The sequence below is a fragment of the Alosa pseudoharengus genome, unplaced genomic scaffold (assembly GCF_046254945.1).
Source record: "Alosa pseudoharengus isolate Yale_2024_CS ecotype anadromous, Long Island Sound unplaced genomic scaffold, YU_APseudo_1.1 YU_APseudo_1.1_scf_9, whole genome shotgun sequence".
In the NCBI taxonomy this organism is placed as follows: Eukaryota; Metazoa; Chordata; class Actinopteri; order Clupeiformes; family Clupeidae; genus Alosa; species Alosa pseudoharengus.
Window position 1 is genome coordinate 17983452 of NW_027468881.1, and position 22106 is coordinate 18005557.

The 22106-nt window shown below is 43.4% G+C and overlaps 1 protein-coding gene across 4 annotated transcripts; it reads right to left on the reverse strand.

Moving 5' to 3' along the window:
- Window positions 1-1704: 1704 nt before the first annotated feature.
- On the reverse strand, window positions 1705-20300 carry tfe3a (transcription factor binding to IGHM enhancer 3a). 4 transcript variants are annotated; one of them, XM_076277084.1, is made up of 11 exons: window positions 19529-20300; window positions 16205-16318; window positions 14093-14333; window positions 12867-13091; window positions 11507-11605; window positions 9276-9393; window positions 8590-8646; window positions 8088-8163; window positions 7263-7292; window positions 6917-7064; window positions 1705-6401 (listed from the first exon to the last, which is right to left on the reverse strand). In XM_076277084.1, exons 1-11 carry the CDS (start codon window positions 19693-19695, stop codon window positions 5922-5924), a joined length of 1755 nt encoding a protein of 584 aa, XP_076133199.1. In that variant the 5' UTR covers window positions 19696-20300; the 3' UTR covers window positions 1705-5921. The 4 variants fall into 4 exon arrangements, with proteins under 4 accessions (XP_076133199.1, XP_076133200.1, XP_076133202.1 ...); XM_076277085.1 differs by having other exon boundaries at window positions 8590-8640; window positions 19529-20299; XM_076277087.1 differs by lacking the exon at window positions 19529-20300 and adding an exon at window positions 17230-17797.
- Between the last annotated feature and the right edge of the window lie 1806 nt (window positions 20301-22106).

Here is a 22106-nt window from a genome sequence, read left to right on the forward strand (position 1 = left end):
TTTTTACTTCTCTGTCTCCTTCTTTATTACTGTATTTGTTATAGATACATATTATATTTGAGCATTGATGCCAGTGTTCATATTGAATTAAGTTGAATAAATGCTTCCACTTTACATAGTTTGGAGTTGCTTTGGGTGATTGTCCTCTTAAAGGTGGATATTGGATTCAATCAAGCATATATGCATATATCATCCACAGCATATATGGCATGGTATTGCAAAATGGAATAATAGCCTTCCTTCACAAATCCTTTTATCCTTCACAAAAAAACTTCACCACCACCAATGCCACCCCAGACCAGATCTTTTTCTGTGATTTTAAAACTTTTTATCTCTGTTCATTCTTATCCAGTACGTTCCTCTGTCCGCTGTCTGTGGTCTTTTGCCCAACTGAATCTTTTCTTTTTATTGGCTATTCAGGGGCATAGCCTTCATGTCTTAGAACAAAAATAGAATGAACATTTTAAGGAGAAAGGTCCTCGTTCCTGGCCAAGTAGTGTTCTACTGATCAATGACCAGCACTCTCCTGGACTGAACTGGAGGAATATACTAATAAAAAAGAAATTAAACATCAACTTTACATAAATATTTTACATTTTCTACTATGTCTAAGCGTCCCAACAACCGAGTTTATGCACCAGGCCTTTTTCATGTTTAAAATCGACATTTGGGCCCAAAGCAAAGCTAGCGTGCCAGTGCCTGCCAAAACTAATAACAACCCATCCCGCTGGCCCGTCCACTCCTTTAAAGAGTTCATGCCTCAAATAACAAGACAGGGCCCCATTCTTTGCCTAGAACACCCAGAGATAAAATGCAACACCCTCCCGTTACAGACTGTGTTATATGCTATTAAAACACACCGGCCAGGAAATTCATCCAGTATTCATTTACCAAAACAGCATGCCCACCCATTCCAAGAGCCCACAAAAGCACTGGGTTAAACCAACACTGCTCAACAGGTGGCACGACACATGTCCAAAACTAACAGAGCAGCCAGCCTGGGGAAATAGCTTTGTGGAGAAATAGCACCCAATTAAACAGCAGAGAGTGAGTGTGTGTGTGTGTGAGAGAGAATCTGATTATTCTATTGTAGTGAGGTTAGAGGTTTTAAGTGTGTGTGAGCTTCAGTAATTCCATAGGGCATACTCCTAAAAACATGGTTAAAATTAGCATGACCAGAATCGTTCAAGTTAAGTCAGTGGGGGCCCACTTTTGAAATATGAGAAGTCATGAGTGTCTTTGTACATCTGCATCCCCTGTCCTAATCCCTTAACAAGTCCTATTTTTTAGAGAGATTTGCTTGACTAAAAAAACATATGATTTCAAAATTATATGCATATTCCTTATTGTCATTCAAATCAACTGTACATATTACAGTGCTCATCAATGATTCATTGGTATATCACTGCTAGTCTGAACACAAGAACATCAACTCATGACCAAGAGTGCCATCTAGTGGTACATATTTGATTCTATAAGTAAGATTCACTATAACAACTGACTTGCATTCCACTTCAAACACCCTTCTTGAGGAAAATTGGTTAGCAGGGGTATCTTTGTTAGTACTAAACAACATTTGTCATGTTCAAAAATGTAAAATGTATATTCAATTCATAGTCATTTCAATACTTAAATGCTTGTTAATATGGTAAAACCACAAACTGCCACTTAATTCTGGGACAAAGAACCGCAAAGACAAAGATAGAAAGTTTTTAAATCACTTTTAATAGATCTTTTACGTAAAAGGTAAAAAATAACATACCCAGTCAGTGACTAAAACAAAGGGAATTGAAAATCGCCATCACGTAGCTGTGGTGCTAACAGCCTATGACAGCACCCGCACTCCTCAGCCCTAAGCAGAAGTGAGAGGAACGATAACACGATAGACAGAAGACATCAAAATTTCCCTTTCACGTCTCAGCGAGGTCTCACTTGTGCACTGCATATGATTATCATAAAATACAACTCAAAAGAGAAGTAAAGTAAACATTACCATGTATCATATGGCTCCACTACAGTCCTGATCACATGTCTAGTGTATATGATGAAGGTAAGATTATTTCTTTTTTCCATTGTAGTACACATTAATTGCACATTACAGCCAGGACATACAAATATTTTACACATAGAAGGTGTCTCGAACATTTTTTAAATGTCTCGTGGGGGGAAAATGCCACAAAATGTTTGTTTTCAATTGATTATTGTACTTTCTCTCAAAAAAACATGGTTGAAGAATAATTGAATAATAATGAAACCTCACACTTCATTGTAAATGCCTCACTTAAGGGTATTCGTAACAACACTAAATATTCTTACAGGGTGTCCACATTATGTGCCATGAAAAACTGCTTATGGCGGTTCAGCAACCGGTAAACTAAGATACTAAGTTGTGTCTGCAGCAAATATATGGTAACTTGATCGCGACTGCACAAACACTTCACACATCACAGTTCACAACAATTGCATAGGAACTTGCACACATGTCTTTTATCTTTTTGGAGACATACCACTTTAACCACCATGCTGAATGTGCAGGGTTGGGTTAGGCAAGGCAGGCAGGCAGGGCAGCCACAACACAGAGGCTGTGCCAATGACATCATCATGTTTGCGTTTGAGTGGGTGACCCTACAGCACAGAAACTGGCCACGGTCAGAACTTAACCCCGGGACAGGACTCACTCACAGCTGCATACACACACGTGTGACCCACACACAAGGCATTCCCTTATGCTACACGGGTTCCACTGAAATGTCCTGCATTTAATCCATCAGAACCTCACTGCTCATAAAACTATTATTAAAAAATCTCTCGACAAGTTTTTCATAGACTTTTGTCTACACAATGAAACAGTATTAAAGAAAATAAACTTTCTAACAAACTATGATTATTATATTCATATATATGTAGATAGATATGTATATGGTTCACAATTAATTATTGACTTGTATAATTCACTTTCAGTAGATAATGGCATTTTGTGATGAACTAAAAATTTAATAAAAATACTTTTATTTGTAAATATTATTGGGAGAATTTTTTAAAAAGTAATTGTCTTTACAAGTGCTGTCACAACGACACATAAAAGTGTTGGCTACTCTTGTCCTCCAGTCATATTGCTTGACACACAATCAGATACTAGGTTCAAACATACACAAACAAGCCATGTACAGTATGAACAAACAGCCGAGAACAGAACAGAACATCTAGCTGTCCTAATGTGTTGACCAGGTAACATTGGACTCTTTGACAGTGAAGATTGAACACTGAAGGTTTCTCCTTCATTTAGCAGAGTGATTTCTGCAAAAACAGGGGATCCTTGGGGATTTGGCGTGGGCCATGCTGTCAGTGTCCCCTACATGATCTGTGTGTTGCTGTTGTGGCATCGACAAAACAAAAGTATTTTCTCTCTCAAGAGTAATCTACTGGTCGTTCTAAAAGCCCACTTGGAAAAACTCATCGGAATTTTCTTTCTGCCTAAAAAAACCCATGATGTAGAAATTAAGAGTGTACACAAATAGCAACATACACCCAACGGAATGATAAAACAGTTGATCAACTCAAAGAGTGACACAGACACAAAAATCAGCACCATTTACACCACTAACGAGTAAAGTCTGTTATCCCTTTGTTAAGGCCAAATATAAGGCATCATGGGAGTTGGACACAACTGGACACAACTCTCCAGATGCTGTCTTAGTCAGGGCCATGCAACACCAGTGTTATGTTACATGACTATTTCTGTTAGAGCTACTATGCAGAAAACATGCATGGAGGGGCGACATCTGTACAAGAGAAAGCAAAGAGGAATGATTGAACTGGATACGCAGCAAGTAAAACTACCGTAAACAGCAGCTTTTACAGCAGCCTCATCGTGCTAGATATCCTTACATTGCGAGAGCCAACGAGAAACGTAACGCTATGGGGGACTCTCCTGAGCAATTTAAGAAGTCTGTGCAACTCTGGAAAGCACACGGAAGACTTGCCTGCCAATTATTTAACATGAGCACAGCACACAGAGAGCAAAGGGTGGACCCCCCCGCCTGGTCTGGTTGAAGTTACCAGGAACTGCTTACAGAAGCTTTGCAGACTGGAATTTGACGCATTTGACAGGAACTCAGCTCTGACGCAGAACGGGGCGGCTCTACGCACACATTATAAGACAGGATTATGCGCGGGGGCATGATTGAGACTCATAAAGGGGCACCGCTGCACAAAACAGATTTTTCATTTAGGTGCTGTGTCGGAGGGAAATTTGGATGCTTTGCATGACCTGAATCAAAATATGCGTTTATGCCAGACAGGAAATGAAGGATTCGGTCAATTGCGGAGCTCTACACACATACCAATGGGCCATACCGAGATTAGGTCAAAAATCTTCCACCTAATCACGTCTATGCCATCAATGAGTGAATTCATGAATAACCTCCATTTACAGATTGAGGGGTTAAGAAAATATACTATGTAAAAACAACACAGAGAATATTACAAAAACAAATGATATTACAAAGGCCATCTTAACTACAAAATGACACGGTCTGACAACTCTGAGGGTCTGTTATGCAAGATGTTCTACAGCTCTCTTTTTACTTACATCCTCCCTCATGTGTAAACCTCTCTCTTACTTACACACACACACACACACACACACACACACACACACACACACACACACACACACACACACACACACACACACACACACACACACACACACACACACACACACACACACACACACACACACACACACACACACACACACACACAAACACACACACAAACACACACACAAACACACACACACGAAACTGGCTTCTCTGCTTTGCTATCACCGCCTCTCGGCTCCAGCAAAATCCACAGGAAAGACAGACACACACAAAAAATTCCCAGCAGACTAAAAAAAGGGAGAAAATGGGGAAAAACAGCTGAACAGGAAGTTCATCTTTTCTGTTCTTTTTTTTTCCTGAGCATTCTACACCTACCTCTTCCTCTGACCCAGAGCAGACCATCATTTACCTCATTCACGGATGGCTTAAAAAAGGCTTGTTTTGAGAAGACTGCTGTGTGTATGTGTGCTATAAATCTCGAATGCTGATCGATCCCTTTCATGTTGGGTGGCTTTCTCAGCAAAAGAAAGCAGCTCTATTTTCATCATGATGATTTAAAAAAAAAACCCTCTAGGTTGTAGATGATATAAATGCAATGCCTGACGCTCTGTCAGAACCCATTATTATATCAGATACTCTGCTCCGTCTCCATGTTTGCTAAAACAGAGTGGAGACAGAAGTATCCTGACAAAATCATTGGCTTGTGTATACAGTGAATAGGGAGCTCAAACCTATTTTGAAAGCTGTACAGTGACATGAAAAGAGCATGATTAAAGGGGCTTTCAAGCGGCCTGTCCCTAATCCTGTGGTCTATGTACATCAAATCTGTATCACATATAGTTATTGTCAATGACTGAGAAACCTAAAAGGTAAAAAAAAAAAAAAAGATCCTCTGCATTGCATTGTTCATGAACGGTTAGAACCTGTTCCCACTAAAACCGCCTCGTGCACACGTCGCTAGAAATGCTAGGCATTGTGGCTATGGAGCTGCTCTGAATGTGGCCGATAGACGATCTCCAGGGCCTACGTCGGGGCAGGGAGAGAAGGAGCCGTGTGGAGAAGAAGGGACCCAGGGGGAGGGGGAGGGGGACAGCTCTGCTAAAACACAGTACTATCAGAAGATGCCAGAAGGTCCACATTGCCAAAGCACTACGCTACAGTTGGCCCGAAAACTCAATATGACAGTGGACGTCTGAGCATGGTGTCTCCATGGGACTCCCATGACGTCCCCAGGGAAAGGGAGGATGGCTTCCAGAGCCTCACGATTCTGAGTTTGTGTCTCACTCAACGTCACTGCTATGCCCCAGTCGTCCGTCACAAGTCCTCGTCCATGCTGAAGCTGCTCCTGCGGCTGCTGGTCTTGGAGGCGCCCGGCGAGACGGACGAGAGGAGTGGGTCGGCGCCCCCTACTGGCGACAGGGCACCGATGGCGCTGCCGCTGCTGCCGTCGTCCATCAGGATGTCCCCCAGGCCCATCTCGGCCATGAGCGCCGGGCTGAAGATGGAGCCGGCCGAGTCGTCGCCGAGCTCGGCGAAGGTGAGCGTGCCCAGATCCAGCGTGCTGCCCAGGGCCCCCGGGGAGGCGATGGACGCCGAGGCCTCCGACAGGAAGGAGGAGGCGGCCGACTGGCCCAGCGCTGACCCCCCGCCCAGGCTGAGCAGGCTCTTGGAGAGGCAGTCGGCCCCCGCCGCTTCCAGAGTCGCCGCTGTCTGCTGCTGCTGAGTCAGCAAGAACTCGGAGCTCTGGGCCGCAGAGGCAGCGAGGCCGTGGAGACGGGCCTGCATCTCGAGTTCCTATGGGAACAGGGAGGGGAGGGGACAGGTTGACCGTTAGTGTGATGCAACTTCGGAGTCCCCATTACTCTGCCTCCTGTTGGTGTCTTTGCTGACACTCAGCACAGGATGAGCGTGTGCGAAGGTTGTGTGCAATCACAGCAGAAAGGAAATGAGTGGCCGTGCCTGGGGCTTCCTTCTCTCTAGATCCTTCTATTTGCCCGTCCATCTCTTTCTTCCTTCCTGTGCCCTACACTCTTAACCCTAGAGTGCACACACACACACATAGACACATATGGAATCTCAAATGCACACACACACACACACACACACACACACATGTATGCAAGCTCAAATGGACACACACACACTTTTTCCATTCAGTGAGTTCTGTTGGCATGACAAAACTGCCAAAGCAAAATATTTAAACAAACATACCGGTAACAAAAATACCAAATGCAGAGCAAAAAAAGCTGAGATGTGTGTGTGTGTGTCTTTCTCTCCATCTGTGTAGTGTCTTTGACCTGACCCCTGACCTGGATGCGGAGCAGCAGGCTGCGGTTGTGGTGCTCCAGCTTTTTCTGCCTCATCTCCATGTCCTTGGCACGCTGCTGGTCCTTCTGCAGCTTGCGGATATAGTCCACCGACGCCTTCAGGATGGTGCCCTTGTTCCAGCGCATATCCCTGTCCCCCCAGCAGTGGCGCAAGGAAGACCAGCACATGGTACAAAACAACCACAGAGATAGAGAAACAGAGAGAGAGAGAGAGAGAGAGAGAGAGGACAAAGAAAGAAAGGAGAGAAAGAAAGCTTTTAATTCCTTCAGTTAAAAACACTAGAGTGAAAAACATCTGCATTTGTGTTGTTCTTTGATACAAACATACAGGGATGTGGGCGTCAACTGGTACGCCATGCTGTTGGAGGTGCAAACAAAAGGTGCATCACCATTGAGATCACATAGATAGGAACTGGCTCAAGAGTTATAAAAGCATTTTGTCATGTGTATTTGTATAATGATGAAAAGTTTTTATAACTATCCATATGTGTTCACTTCTGGCACCTTGGCTATCATAATAGTAACAATAACAAGCTATTTCACGTCTTTAGAACACCAAACATATCGGAGGCGCCTAATGTTGAGAACCAAAATTCTATAACCTGCTATATAACTTGGCTGGAGGGCAGAGCATAATTGGATGACATATCCTAAAACACAGTGATAAACAGTCAGTGCATATCAACTCATATCCAAGGTGAATTTTACACAGCTGTCAATGCATCTCCAATATTATTTGCACCTCCAACAACATGGCACAGAGTTTTGAGTGGTCTATCACGTAAGCTTGTGTCAAAGAATAGCTTCTATAAAGCGTTGTATTGAGAGCTCTCTAGGAATTAATAAAATGAGCATGACCCTTCTTTACAGTTAGTCTATAGTGATCACTGGGGTGGACATTTGAGGAAGTACAAATCTTTGGCACTACTTCCTGTACTAGCAGTCATCTCTTCTTCAACCCAGAGCAGAGCGCAGAACAAATGAAAAAAAAGCCCATATGCTGGCTCAGGGCACTGCTGGAGGAGGAACTAGACATACCTTGCCCTGTTCCACTAGTTTTGAACAGAACTAGACACTGAACTATAGCACTACTGTGTATGTGTGCAGCTGGTATGTAAGATGTGAGTAATACTGCAACATCATTAAAACTCACGGGTCGCTTGTCTTGGGGATGAGCGCACCCAGCTCCTTGATGCGGTCATTGATGTTAAACCGTCTCCGGCGCTCAACTATGAGAGAGAGAGAGAGAGAGAGAGAGAGAGAGAGAGAGAGAGAGAGAGAGAGAGAGAGAGAGGCACACAGGGCATGAAACGGTCAGGAAGTCAACTGAATGTTTTCTTTGATGCACATTCCTTTGAAAGCCAGGTAGGAAAAAAAAAACACAGTCTGTTTTCAGAGGGAACATTTCTCCCTTGATTTAACTATGAGTGTCAAAGTTCAGCAGCAAGGCATAGTCCAGACTTGGCCATAGTCTAATCTGGGATGCTTGGGACTGAGTCCCCTCCTAAAACGTCTGTGCTGTGCACATCTAGGGCGATGCAGGTCAATGAGAACTAGGCAGGGAGAGTCTAAAGTCTAGAACGTAAATCTGGTGATAAGGACTTCCTGTGGATGCCTGAGACAGACATTGGAACACTGAGTGATGAGGAACTCACTGAGGTTGTGGTTGTCCTTTTTCTGCCTTTCCTTCATAAGTGCTTTGGCCTCTGCATCTTGGAGAAAGAGAGATAGAGATAGAGAGACAGAGATAGAGAGAGAGACAGAGATAGAGAGATAGAGAGAGAGATAGAGAGCGAGAGAGAGAGAGGGAGAGAGAGAGAGAGAGATAGAGAGCCAGAGAGAGCGAGAGAAACACACTTCCATTATTTTTCATTTGTCAAGTTCAATAAACAGCATATACCCCTTAGGGTCACATAGTGCATCTCTGTGGTCAGTGGTCAGTTTGTACAATGTAAATAATCCCCAACCCAGCGAGAGGACACATTAAATTATTTCTCAGCGGCACCGTTGAGAGTGAAATGGGAAGTGGGTAGTGGGATGTGGAAATGAGACTAGGGCGCTCGCCACCAGTGGACCTCAGGCCGTTCTCTGTGCATATAGAATAGCACCTTACATATGTGTACATCTTTACATACTTTTTACATATTGTGGGTTGGGTTAGATCACTTTGTATGGATTATGTCCAATTTCTATGGGTTGCAGTTTTCATGGCTTGTGCCATGATAGACAACAAGACTGTGAAGACAACAGAAAAGTAAAGAAACAAAGGAAGGAAGAAATGAAAGATGTGTATCCTGTGTGTGTGTGTGCGTGTGTGCGTGTGTGTGGAACCGGTCCTTACCGGTAAGCTCCCTCTTGACGTTGTGCAGGTTGGCAGGGCAGGAGTTGCTGACGGTGATGGTCTGAGTGGCCATCCCAGCACTGCTGTACACATCCAGAAGGTTCCCCGAGACTGGCAGCTGCAACACAGCCAATCAGAGTGTTCGGTTAACACGAGGCACCACCCACTCTGTTATCTCCATGGCGAGCCTCAGATAAGTGGCCCTTCCAGACGGCGTTCAGTAGCATGAGGATATGCCAGGGGCTGATAGCCTTGGTCAGGGAGGAACTACAGTATGCAAGGGGTGATAATCTCACACAAACATTTCACGTTAGCCATGCGGCTTCTGTTAAACTTGCTCCTCTATTCTCCTGCAATGTCCGAAACATCCCATACAATGGCGTAAAAGATCAAAGGAAAAAGCCAGTCATTGTTACGTTAAAGTCAATGTTTAAAAAGTGATATGAAACTACAGAGTGCAGCACCAAACCTGCTGAAATGCACCTGTGGTTTAAAAAAATTCCTTCTGTCAGCAGGGACATTGAGAAATCCCCTACAACTTCATGCATGACAGTCCGTCGAGCAGCCGTTACACATTGCAAATCTAGCCCAGCATTTGGATTGGGCAATGACCAAGGACATGGCTGGAAGGCAATGAAGAACTATAGATCTCTCTACAGACTGACAGTCCACTTGTATTTAACTTAACGGCGTCGGCAGGGTTAAACAAAATCACAGCAGATGACTGACTGACCACAGGAAATAACAAGTGAAGGCAGCAGGCTAACCAAACTGATGTCCTCATAAACCAGTAATGCTTCTTTGACACACACCCTAGGCATGCTGTGCTTCACTGTACTCCAACACTACTAACATATAGCTAACATGCTGATATGAAACACACAGTGTGCACTTTGGCTCATATAGGCCTATTAGGTTTAAAAGTACCTGTAACATGAAAACACCAAGCACCGGACAATCAGATCAGAAACGTTAATGGTAAACTTTAACCAAGTTTCCAGTTCCACGTGTCCATTAAAAGCACATGTGGTCAAGGCAAACTCACACCCATTCAAGTCATGTGAATGAATGAAACAAAAAAAAAGTTAATTTACCTCAGTCTTATTTCTTTTCTTTTCATGCTCCTGCAGTAAAACCAAAATCATCTTCTCCCACTCAACACACAGCGCTTCCTCTTTCCACACTGACTCGCGAGCACAAAAAAAAAGAGAGGACTGTTGTAAAATGGAGAAATGTCTTTCGGGAGGAGACCACAGCCAAAAAAAAAAGAAGAAGAAGAAAAAATCCACTATCTGCTCTAACACTCGTTCAGGCCGCCGTCACTGCAGAATCTCTCTCACTCTGTCTCCTCCCTCTCCCGGTCTCTCTCTGTCTTGTCTTTCTCTCCTCCTCCCCTCCTCTCTCTCTCTCTCCTCCACCCCCCCCCCCCCCTCTCCTAAATTGACCCCATGCCACCTCGGGCCTGGCCACTAATAGCCAAGTGTAAGAAGTGAATGTTTACTCCCACTGCCATATTACTGGATTCCTGAGGCTCTGGCACACAAACTCCACAGCTCAATTAGCCCACCAGTGACAGCCAGCCAGCCAGCCTAGACACGCTGGAACAGAAGTGTAGCAACCTGTCAATGCTGTGTGACGACTATAAACCAAATGAAGGACTTTGTTAATAGATACCTGATCAAGGGAAACTTTGCTGCTAATTGTCATTGGCCTACAGTGGCTTTCAGCTATGTATAAGCCTCGAGTTGTTTTCAATAAAAAGAATACAGTGAGCGCCAGTGAGCATAGCCTTGACTCAATAAATACACATGCGTTTGATATGATAAGAAAAAATGGGCAAACTATGTGCTTGTGCCGCTTTTCCTCTCCTCAGAATGTTGTGGGCAAACCTTATCAGACAAGTATGTGGTTGAACAGGATGGGTGTAGAGGGCAGCTCTGTCTATTCTTTCACACAAGAGCAAGGAGCAGCCCAAATCAATGATTAAGGCTGAGGCAACCAAGAAACATGCCTACAGTGCAAGGCACATTCCCAAGAAATCATTGATTGAATGCATTTCAGAGTACACAACACACACACAACACACACACACACACAGAACACAACACAGAACACAACACAGAAAACAACACACACACACATTTACACAATGTGTGCTCAAACACACACATTCACACAAGAAAGGTGACACCGACTCATGCATAGAACTTATTGTGTATTCAGCAACATACCGTGTTGGCGAGCTGCAAGTTGGAATCAATCAGTGTGATGAAGGGGTCATCGTTCAGACTGGACTCCAAGCTGATGATGTCCTCAATGACGTCTTCAATCTACAGTGCGGAACAATCAAACAGAAACACTATAATGGATCAATATAAAGCCATGTAGCCACAGTGGTAGCCATTTGACACATCTCAACAAGCCTTCTGTTGGAGGAGCCATCACTTCCCCATCTGAGTCACTCGGCAGACAGGGCTAAAAACACACTGCCTAGCGCTTTTGTGGATGACACATGGACCACACACAAATGATAGCCACTAAAACTCAGCACCCATTCATTCTTTCCACAAAGTGACGGGGTATAGCCAACAGCCAACATCAGCTCGGCGGAGCTGAGCAACAGGATGACTCAGCCCCCCACCCCCCACACAGTATGGCCTCTTAGCATTTAACATCGAGCTGCCTCTTCTGGATACTCCCCCCCCCCCAACCCCCACCTCCATCCTGTGCTGAGCTGCAGGTCCCCATGTGTGGTCAGACACACCTACGGCTCAGGCAGGCTGCGTGGCCACCCGGTGCAAAGTGTGCAGAGGTCAGTGGGTTGCGCGTGTGGCATTTCCCAGCACCGTGTGGCAGCAAACGCATACAGGGCCCCTGGAGAAGGGGGAACTCGACCAGCTTCACACGCTGGTGACAAAGCATGCTATTGTGTGCTGGCCATGGGGGGAACTGAGCTCACTTCAAAAGAGAACTATAATGTCAGAGTCGGAGGCCAAATAATCGAAGCAAACAGTTAACTGTTGTCGAAGACCTTCTAAATAGCTTTACATATTAATGGGCTTTCGGTGCTAATGTAGGCAAGCACATTTCACTCATTCATTTGTTATTTAACTTAAATGTATGCTGGTGGATATTCAGCCAAATGAAATATAGAGCAAATAGGTCATTAGATGCTGTGTAACCCGTTTCTGTTGCTGGCTGTGTATTTGCTTATTGAGTTACATTTAACATTTAAGTAACATTTGCCTTATATTTATATTGAAAAAGACTGTCTATTGGGCGTTAGTGGTATGGAGCAAAAGTCATGGTAGGCTGATATAACATTCATCCACCTGCAGAAATAAGGTGACATTTTCAAGCGATCTAATGCAATCTGCTCAATCTCCACATAAAGGGAAAGGCCTAGATTGTCATGAGAGGCGAAGAGGAGTCCATTCTTTCATGATCTTTTTACTTTTTCATTCATTTCATTTGAAAGATGAACATCAGATCTGTAGGTGTATGAGGTTGCCATTATCTTTGCCACACCCTTACACCCCCCATTCACCCACACAATGCGTGATGTAAAGTTAGAGTGGACGGGTCACACACCTCTTCCTTGTTGGAGCTGAGACTGAGCACGGCCATGGGGCTGCTGGGCGTGCTATTGGCTGCCGGGGCCAGTTCCGGGGCAGAGCCAGAGAGAGCCGAGGGGGAGTTGCCAAGCTGCTGACTGGCCACGTTGTTGCCCAGCGTGTGGGACAGGTACTCCTTCACCTGCTGACGCTGGGCCTGCTGGATGTGGTACCTGGTGGGGTTCTCCAGGTGAGTCTGCACCTGTAAAAGAACACACAGTCGGGGGGTTAAGGTTCAGCAAAGAAAAATATGCATAGTTTCAGGCATTAAACACAATCCTCCTACTTTGCTGTGCCTCAATAGTCTTATCTATTCTGCCAAATCATGTATGTTTTCTTTAATATGCTAACATTAAAAAGATGGTCCTGTGCCTTTGGTATGTTACTGGTAAGCACCTTGTATTGCAAGTCTGCACAAAAGGTGCTATATAAAGACAGATTTGATTTGATGTGATAGACCAGACGCAGCAGAGGCACGGTACTTATACAATATACCGGTAGCTTCATGATTGGCCATTTACTGCCCTACATTTACAGGATGCCACCAGATGGTGCTTGGTCATTACACACCATTATGTTACAGCTACACATTCACTTTATCCTCCATAATATAACAGTTTTTCTCTATCTGCATATGAAAAGAAATGAGAGCTCTTCATAGCAGCTTCATCTCTTTGAAATAGCTTGCAGTAGGAGTATGTGACAAGTGGCTCTGTAATTACCATCGATGGCACATAGTAGAGAAATCTGCTAGGATAAAGCTAATTAAACACACTAGAGAATCCAAAGAGAGCTACCCCAATCACACTCATATGTGCAAACAAATTGGTTGTGTCTAAAACATCAGAAAATAACATAATAGAAAAAAATATCTGCAGCAATATATCCAATACATATTTAGTAAAACAAGACAAAAAAATAATGGCAACAGAAATCTAACTATAGGATTAAATGAAATACACATCATCAGAAAACTAAGATAAATAACAGATGGATGACAACAATACAAACTAAATAACCAAATCAGGCATTGACACTGCTTCTCAGAGTAGACAGCATTGCTGTATAACATTTATCGTGAGGTTTCCCTTTACAACAATGTGCTGTTTTTTTGATCATCCCACTCTGATCAACAGCTGTGTGTCCAAGACTGGGGTGTGTCTACCAAATCCTGTGTCTGAGTGGCCGGCCTCTCATTCTCACCTTCAGCACCTCCACGGGCACCTGTGCCGGGGCGGCTCTGGCGGCGGGGAGCATGGTCGCCATGGAGATGGCGGGCGTGGCGTCGTTGGCGGACCGGAGCTGGGCGCTGTTGGCCTGCTGCTGGGCCTCACGCCGCTCTTGGTCCTGCGCCTGCTGCCGCATCAGCTCCTGCCGCATCAGCACCCGCGACGTCATGGTGGTGCTGAGAGACGGCGCCGGGTCGGCCGGGGTCACTGAGGCACTGGGGGGGTCAAGTTCAAATCAGTTCACCAATTTTACTTCAGGGTACTGTTAGCCAGCACAGATGTCTCTATGTGTTTGTGCATTTGTGTGTGTGTGTGTGTGCGTGTGTGTGTGCGTGCGTGTGAGTGAGTAAGTGTGTGTTTGTGTCTGTTTGTGTCAGGCATGATACTACTGTTATGTTCATGCTAGATGAATGATGCAAGGGGAAAGGGGAATGTGGTTTGAGGGCTTAAGGCTTGTGGCGTAACAAACTGCTCACCCCCACATGCCTGATCAGAAAGGTGCACAGCTTTAGCTCAAACAATAGTTGCTACTGTATATTCGCTGTGCTCATACAGTACACTACTGGGGTTATATGGTTAGGCCAACTCCAGGTTGCCACCTAGCATGTCTATAGACCATGTCTATAATAATAATCACTTTACAAACAGCGTATTTCAGAGATCTGGAGTGTTGTTCTACAATTGTCTATGTAATGCTATTTTAAGACTTGTAAGCTAATTAAGATATGGAGTGATTTTTTTGTGTGTTTGAGAACTAAACAGATGGCAAACCTTCCCAGAGGAAATGGGCCTCTAAAAACAGCAACCCTCAGCATTAGTCTGATCTATTCATCTAGTCTTAAAAAAGAAATTGCACTTTTTTCAACCTAGGGTCTTCTCCTACACTTCTCTTTTTAACACTCAATCAAAAGTCATGGAGGTGGTCTTCTTAAGGGGACTGAAAGAACATTTTTCAAAGACTCTGTACAGGGAGCATTTCTGCTGAATCACTGGGATGTTGCTGGTATTCAAAACAGTCTGGGGCAAAATGAGGAACTCAATACTGGCGTGGTAATCTCTCTCAGACGGCTTATCGTGGTGTGATTTATCAACACCACAAAAGGAAAAGGTCACAGCGTCAAAAGATGGCAGAGGCTGTGAATCTGTTTGGGTTATGAGAACTCTCTCTCTCTCTCTCTGTCTCTCTCTCTCTCTCTCTCTCTAGTAAACCTTACTGGTTGGTGGTTTTAATGACTGCATTTTTGTGAGAAGGTTAAACAATGGTTTAATAAAGGAGTGTTAAAACTCTCTCCCTCTCAGCTCTCTCTCTCTCTCTCATCTCTCTCTCTCTCTCTCTCTCTCACTCTCTCTCTTCAATCTGGTTATAGCTGAGTCACAGGGGAAGTCCCTGGATGGAGACGGAGGGGATGTTCTGTAAACAAGAACCCAACACCTCTCTGCTCTGCCTCCTGCACAGCGCAGCATGTGCAAACCTGTCACTGGACCACAAACCAGGTCGTCAGGGCAGACAGAGGACAGAAAACAAAACCCAGAATGTTTTAAAAAGGCTTGCCGAAAACAGCCTGCATAATCTCATAACGCCAACAGCTGAGAGGCTTTGAGTAAATTGAGTGGTTCGTCTGGACACGCTACTGTGGCGAATTGAACCAGGAAACCAGAAGACTTGACAAACGTTTACTTAATACAGCTGAGTGGGGGGAAAAAAACATATTGCATATATACATTTACAATACAAGATAATGCATACAAACAACGAATAAGAACCCATTATTGTTTCACATTCTTGATCCACTTATAACTGTTAATGACAGACAAATAAAGTATCTGAACCATGCGGTACCTTCAAGCATTAAGTTCCTCATAGAAATCCCCTTTACAATGTGCATGAGAACAGGAAATGCAGGATACCAAGCTTTGGTTTCCTCTAAAACACAACTACGCTCATCATAAATCTATAGTGGGGGGGTGGCAGCTCGCAGGTTTTAAATCGGTGGGATTACCGTGCTTTAGAGATTTAGTACACAGAGTTCACATAAGGCTGTTACTCGCTGGTCCGAGCAGTCGTGCACGGCAGGTAGTGACTCACCTGAGAGAAATGGGCTGACTCTTCAGTTGATAGAAGGTGTCCGAAGCAGACGCAATAATGCCTTCGACTTCTATGTCAGCGACTATGCCAGATTCAGGAAGGACAGGCTCCAAACTGTGAAATGGAAACACCACAATGCATTAGGTAGTAGTACCAACATTCAAATTACATTAGGACAAATATAAACCTGAACACCTCAGTAAGTTTGAATGTGATTGTTTTGAAATAATTCAGACTGACAGTGTGATGTACAAAAAACCTGGGAGGAGTATGACTAAGTGCTGTGCTATGTATTGGTTCTGCCCACTCAACCATGCTGTCAACAAACCGGCACTTAACATTTTTCAGGTGACCCATATAACATGCTATATGAAGTTTTCAAGTTACAGTTGTAGAAAACTAGCAACGATGTGATTTGGTAATAACAGAGGAAATGTTGTGAGAGCTTCAAACACAAAGTAAGGAGATCCAACATGAGAGGTATTCATTTCCATAATGTAAGGCTCACGTTCCCACTTCCCAGTGCTTTACAACAGCTGATCTAATATAATAAACTATACACACTTGCAAAACAAGATGGCCACAACAGCAAAAAGCCTGAATTGACAGATCAGCTAAAGTAATGGGGACATAGGCCATTAGTCATAACGTCCAGATTTTATCATCATGTATCATTGCATAAAGACGTAAAAATCTAAACATATCACTAAAAATCATAATGATCACTGCTGACACTGCACAGGGTAAAACTCTTGCACGCAACGCAAATCGGTTGTAGATCATCCTCTTTAACACACAGCAGGTGTTCTCAGGATTCTTGACAGACGTGAGCGACATCCTGTGCGTGATCCACACGAATGTAAACACTGATGTCCTGCCAGCGCGTTCACAATTCAAGTTACACAATACGCAATGTGACATAAGACGAAACTTCCCAACGCGTCTGGCTCGTAAATGAAGAAAGGTAGGATCATCGCACGGGAAGATTAAAGTGTCGTGGGAAAAATGAACACTCATAACGTTACCTTCCGAGAGCGATGGTTTGCTGCCTCCGTTACATGAATGGGCAAACATACGTAGAACAGCAAAGCCAACCTATATCCAAACAACTTCTAAATCTATAATTTGTGGACGGTCAAAAGTTACACGACAGAAAGATATGTTTAAGAAAACCCCCAACGATTTATTTAATACTACTCGCAGTACATGATTAGACTGAGTAGCCATGTTTCTGCGTTCGAGCCGACGCACTCTTTTTCTGACCGGTTTCCGGGAAAACCATCGCGGGAATACGTTTCATCGCCAGGCTGTTTTAAAATCCAGACATCAAGGTTACGAGTCGCGACAGTGAAAAATCGTTGCACCGGACACTCTCACGCACTGTTAAATAAGCCTGCTCAGTTGCTCGAGATAACTACGGTCCCAGAGACCAAAACACATAACGACTGAGTTTCTAAAAATAGGAGGTTACTAAACTAAATCCTTCCTTTCCATGACCACGAGAGGGCGACACACTCTAACTGAATTCGTTATTCAGACTACTGTTCCTAGCAAACTCACATTTTGTATGAACTGATTGTCAATCATGTAACGTTGAAACGTTGCATCTGACATCTCGCCAATAAAGTAGGCCACTCCTGGAAAATTCTGACAGCTGTAGAGTTAACTACCAGAACATAAAAGTAAGGGGATACATACATCGCAAAGTTTTATTATTAAAGTTTTAAGCTTTTCCATAACTAGGCCTATACTATGTTGCAGACAATAAAGTGAATCAAAACTGCTTAAGTCAACTTAATTAAATCCTTCAAACATCTGAGTGGAGCAGAGAAGAGTGGTGGAGGGGGGGGTGTGGGAGAATTTGCTGAGTCACATCCTCTTGAATTCAAGGTCCAAACCAGAGGTTGTAAAAATGGCCATTACAGCGTGAGGGTTTTCAGCTTAACATTTTCAAAGCATTCTTTGATGTTATGCTTACAAACATTTGGGGGACTATTCTGTTAACTACACAAAGAATGTTTCCAGCCCTCTGAAATCCCTTGATGGTAGCCTAGTGACTAGTCTACTTGGTTGTCTTGCGCCTGCATTCAAACCATTACTGTAGTCTGTCATTAAGCCAGGGATACACACACCTATGCCATAAAGATACACATGATGACATTTGTATGGGATTACGTAATGCTTGTTGTATATTCAAGTGAGTAGCCTAGCCATTGTGATATTTTCTCTTCAGTGTGATTGGCTGTGATCGTAATAAAGCCATGCTCTGTCATTCTCACAAGTTAAAAATCTAACCTCTCAGCCACTCTGCAGAATGTCAGACTGAGACATTTGGCTGTAGAATATTGACCTACTGTCAGGCCTACTGTCACTGGGGTGCTCTGAGGTGACTCGTCTACAAGGCCAGGGGAATAGAAAACAAAGGCAGAAATCAATTGCTCTCATGTTTTAGGCTACGTGCATTTTACAAGCTGTCTGTTTGGCCAATACATCTGCTCCCTCTCAAGCGATTCATTACAATGAACAACGGCCTGTTTGTGAAAATCATAATGACAACAGATAACAATTCTCTTGTGATATCTAATCTAGCACCAACAATTTGACATCTCCCCCTAATCTAATTACCATAATTGTGGCCATGGGTCAGGAAAGACTGGCATTCATTTGACCAGCATTCATTACACGATAACAAGTGCTGTTCTTCAAAAACATTTTCAGCACCTAGTTTGCCGACTTGCCAAACTAGCCTATATGCTACTTACAGACCACTTTTGGTCAGAAAATGCTGAGCTGACCTAATGTTACACCACAAGCTTCCTTCAGGCTATTTCAGCAAAAATGCATGGCCATTGTGAAATGTCAAAACATTTAGGAGATGTTCCAGGCCAGTTCACACAAAAGACCAGACACAGACTATTTCTCAGGTTGACCTAATGTTTTTTTGTTGTTGTTTTTAAGGTATACCAAGCAGTTTTGTTGAACGTACAACATTTAAAGTTGACAAATATTCCTACTTAAATTGTAAAGAACTTAGGTTACTACTACACACTTATCAATAAGTCCACCACATACGACAACTATAATAACCGTCAATGAATATTATTCTTTAAACACGTATGGACTTTGTAGGCAAAATTCTTGGATTTTACAATTTGGGTGGTCCTAATTGCCAGCCAAAACACGAGAGATGTTATCTTGATCAAATCAATGGTTTCGGCTACGCTGTAGCTCAGACAACAAAACCACAGGCAAAAAGCAAAATAGTCTACTTCAAATGTTACAACATTTCAGCTGATGGTACCCAAATATTGCGTATCAGCTCACCTGATCAAGTTCATAGCCTCTGCATCAGAGTCGAGAATCACGAACACTGTCTGGGGTTGCTCATGGGGCACCCGGTGTCCCGATAACATGAGTTGATTGGCGTTTTGATAAAATTCCACTTTTTCATTTTCTTCACCCTTCTGTTCTGAGGCAGAGAGAGCAGACATGTCTCCGCCGGAAACTTTGATCCTAGGTTGACTTTGGAGGAGAACAAGTCGACGTGGTACAGCTAGCTTTGTCGTTAACGTTACTGTTTTGATGCTAATATTACGCCTACTAAGCTGTTAGGATGACGAACTTGCTTGCAACTAACTTATTATATTCTTACCAAACTAACGTCAACGTGAGCTTAAGTAAGCGATATCGGCTATGCACAAAATAAAGGACGAAAGGCTGTTAGCAACCGAAAGTCAAATTATTATGTGAATCTTCAGATGTCTTGCTAACGAACTAACGGCAGCGTTAGCTAATGTTGGATACCTTTGTATCGCGAGCGATAACTTTTTGGCGTCAAATGATAACGTTACGAAAACGTTGCAGAAAATCTATCCTCACCCACTATAAACTGATGTACGTCCATTCAATTAACAGCAACGTTATAGTAGTGATCCAAAGAAAACCGCCAAACGAACTGTCTGGCCGTTCTCACCTTTCCCGGAATGAATGAGCAGGCTACGCTGTGTGACCAAGCCGAATACTTAGCTCGCACTAGCTTGACCAGTGAAAGTAGTCCACTGTATCGTTTCTGTACAAGAACGGGAGGGGAAAATCCACGATGACTCAACCTTCACAACAGATCAGCCGAGTTTGGATAGACAAGACCGAGAACCAATAGAGGAGCTTGCGTAGTGGTACTTTGTTTCTCTTTATCCAATGTGGTTACAGTGGAAGTTTGTTTACGTTACCAATTATTTCATCACCCCTTCTTCTTCTTATAGGCTACACCAGCGACAAACAACTCACAACTCTCCATTACATCCAAACTAAAATGTAGGCCTAGGCCCAGCCATCCAGTGATTTTTTCCGTTCGCCCTGCATAATGGAGTAAGGTTGAACCTATTTGTTAAAATAGCTTTAAAGGGCTTTTAAAAAGGGTTCACTCAAAGATTGTGTTGTATAGGCCTATTCATAAACAATGAAGAGTGTTGTCAAATTGATTGACACTGACCGTTTATTTTATTCTTTTTAAATTCATAAACATTGTCATGATCTTGCACAGATTTGATCGGGGATGTCAACATACAATGGTACCCAGTGGCCTGCCACTAAAATAATAATAGTAATAACAATAATGATAGCAATTGTAATAATCATGTCATGTGTACAATAAACCTAAACAGTTTACCTAACTAACTGTGCCATATAGTAGGTTTGGTTTAGCAAGGCTCCTTAATCAATCCAACGTTGAACTTTGCTCATGTCTGGGCCATTACATACAACATATTTCACTATAGGCAATCACAGTCCCTGTGCATCCTCCAATGTTCCTCCTTGGGTTGTCTGGCAAGATGTAACAGGCAAGTCTATTCTCTCCTCCCCACTCACACTATACTCACTCACAGTGCATAGATGCATCAACTGCTGCTGTATGAGTCTGCTAGCACAAATTGATTGAGGCACTTGCTCTCTCACTCTCTCTCTCTGGGAGTATGGCATGTAATGGATGAAGCCCGGAAATAAAAAGGTAAAGGCACAAATCAATCACTGTTTCAGCTAAAGAAGTCATAGAGAAACATCAGCACCCAAGCACCTTGTCATACTTCTGCTGCCCCAGGTTTTCTTTTGTTTTTTGCCTCTGCTGTCAAGTACTTCTCCAGTCACCCTGGGAGCCATGTTTTGTGCGTGTAGCATGTGTGGCCTATTGTTAGACAATCCTGAAATAAAGCAACTATCAGCTAATATAATTTGATTTGATTTGAAGAAATTAAGTGTAAGATTATTCATAGCAAATTTAAAAAGTCTTCTAATGACATCTGAATTGTTCTAGGGCTGATTTATTGTTACATAACCAAAATATTTTTAAATGTACATTTTGTATTTTTACTCCAAACAGCATTTCAGTTCACACTGATGGAGTGGTCCACATTTGAGTTTGGCCACAAAGACATTTTTAGACTCACACACAGCTAGGTGAAGGAACATCTCCTGAGGTGGGTTCCAATGGTGAACTGATACAAGGCCACCGATGACCAACTGTAGATATCCCTGATTTAAAATGTAGCTACAGTTAGACAAATGAGGACCACTAAGAACTTGTCACTAGTTGACAGACTATCACTCTCACAGAGCGGCTAGCATGTAGCCATACGAGTGTCACTGTGAAAAATCAAATAATTTACCATTTCAATCTTGCCAGATGTTCCCATGAGAAGGAGCACTGCTAAGGTGTCACGGACTGTGGTGACCGTCCACTTCACAGGGTTGTAACAGTATAAACAGAAACACAGTCGCCCCCCTCCCCCATATATAGGTTGTAACGCTGTGATAGCTATTCACATCTGCAGTGATGGCAGATTGGGCCCCATCTTGAAACTAAATTACAGTAACTAAAAGCACCACGCCAGCACAGCTGTTTCCG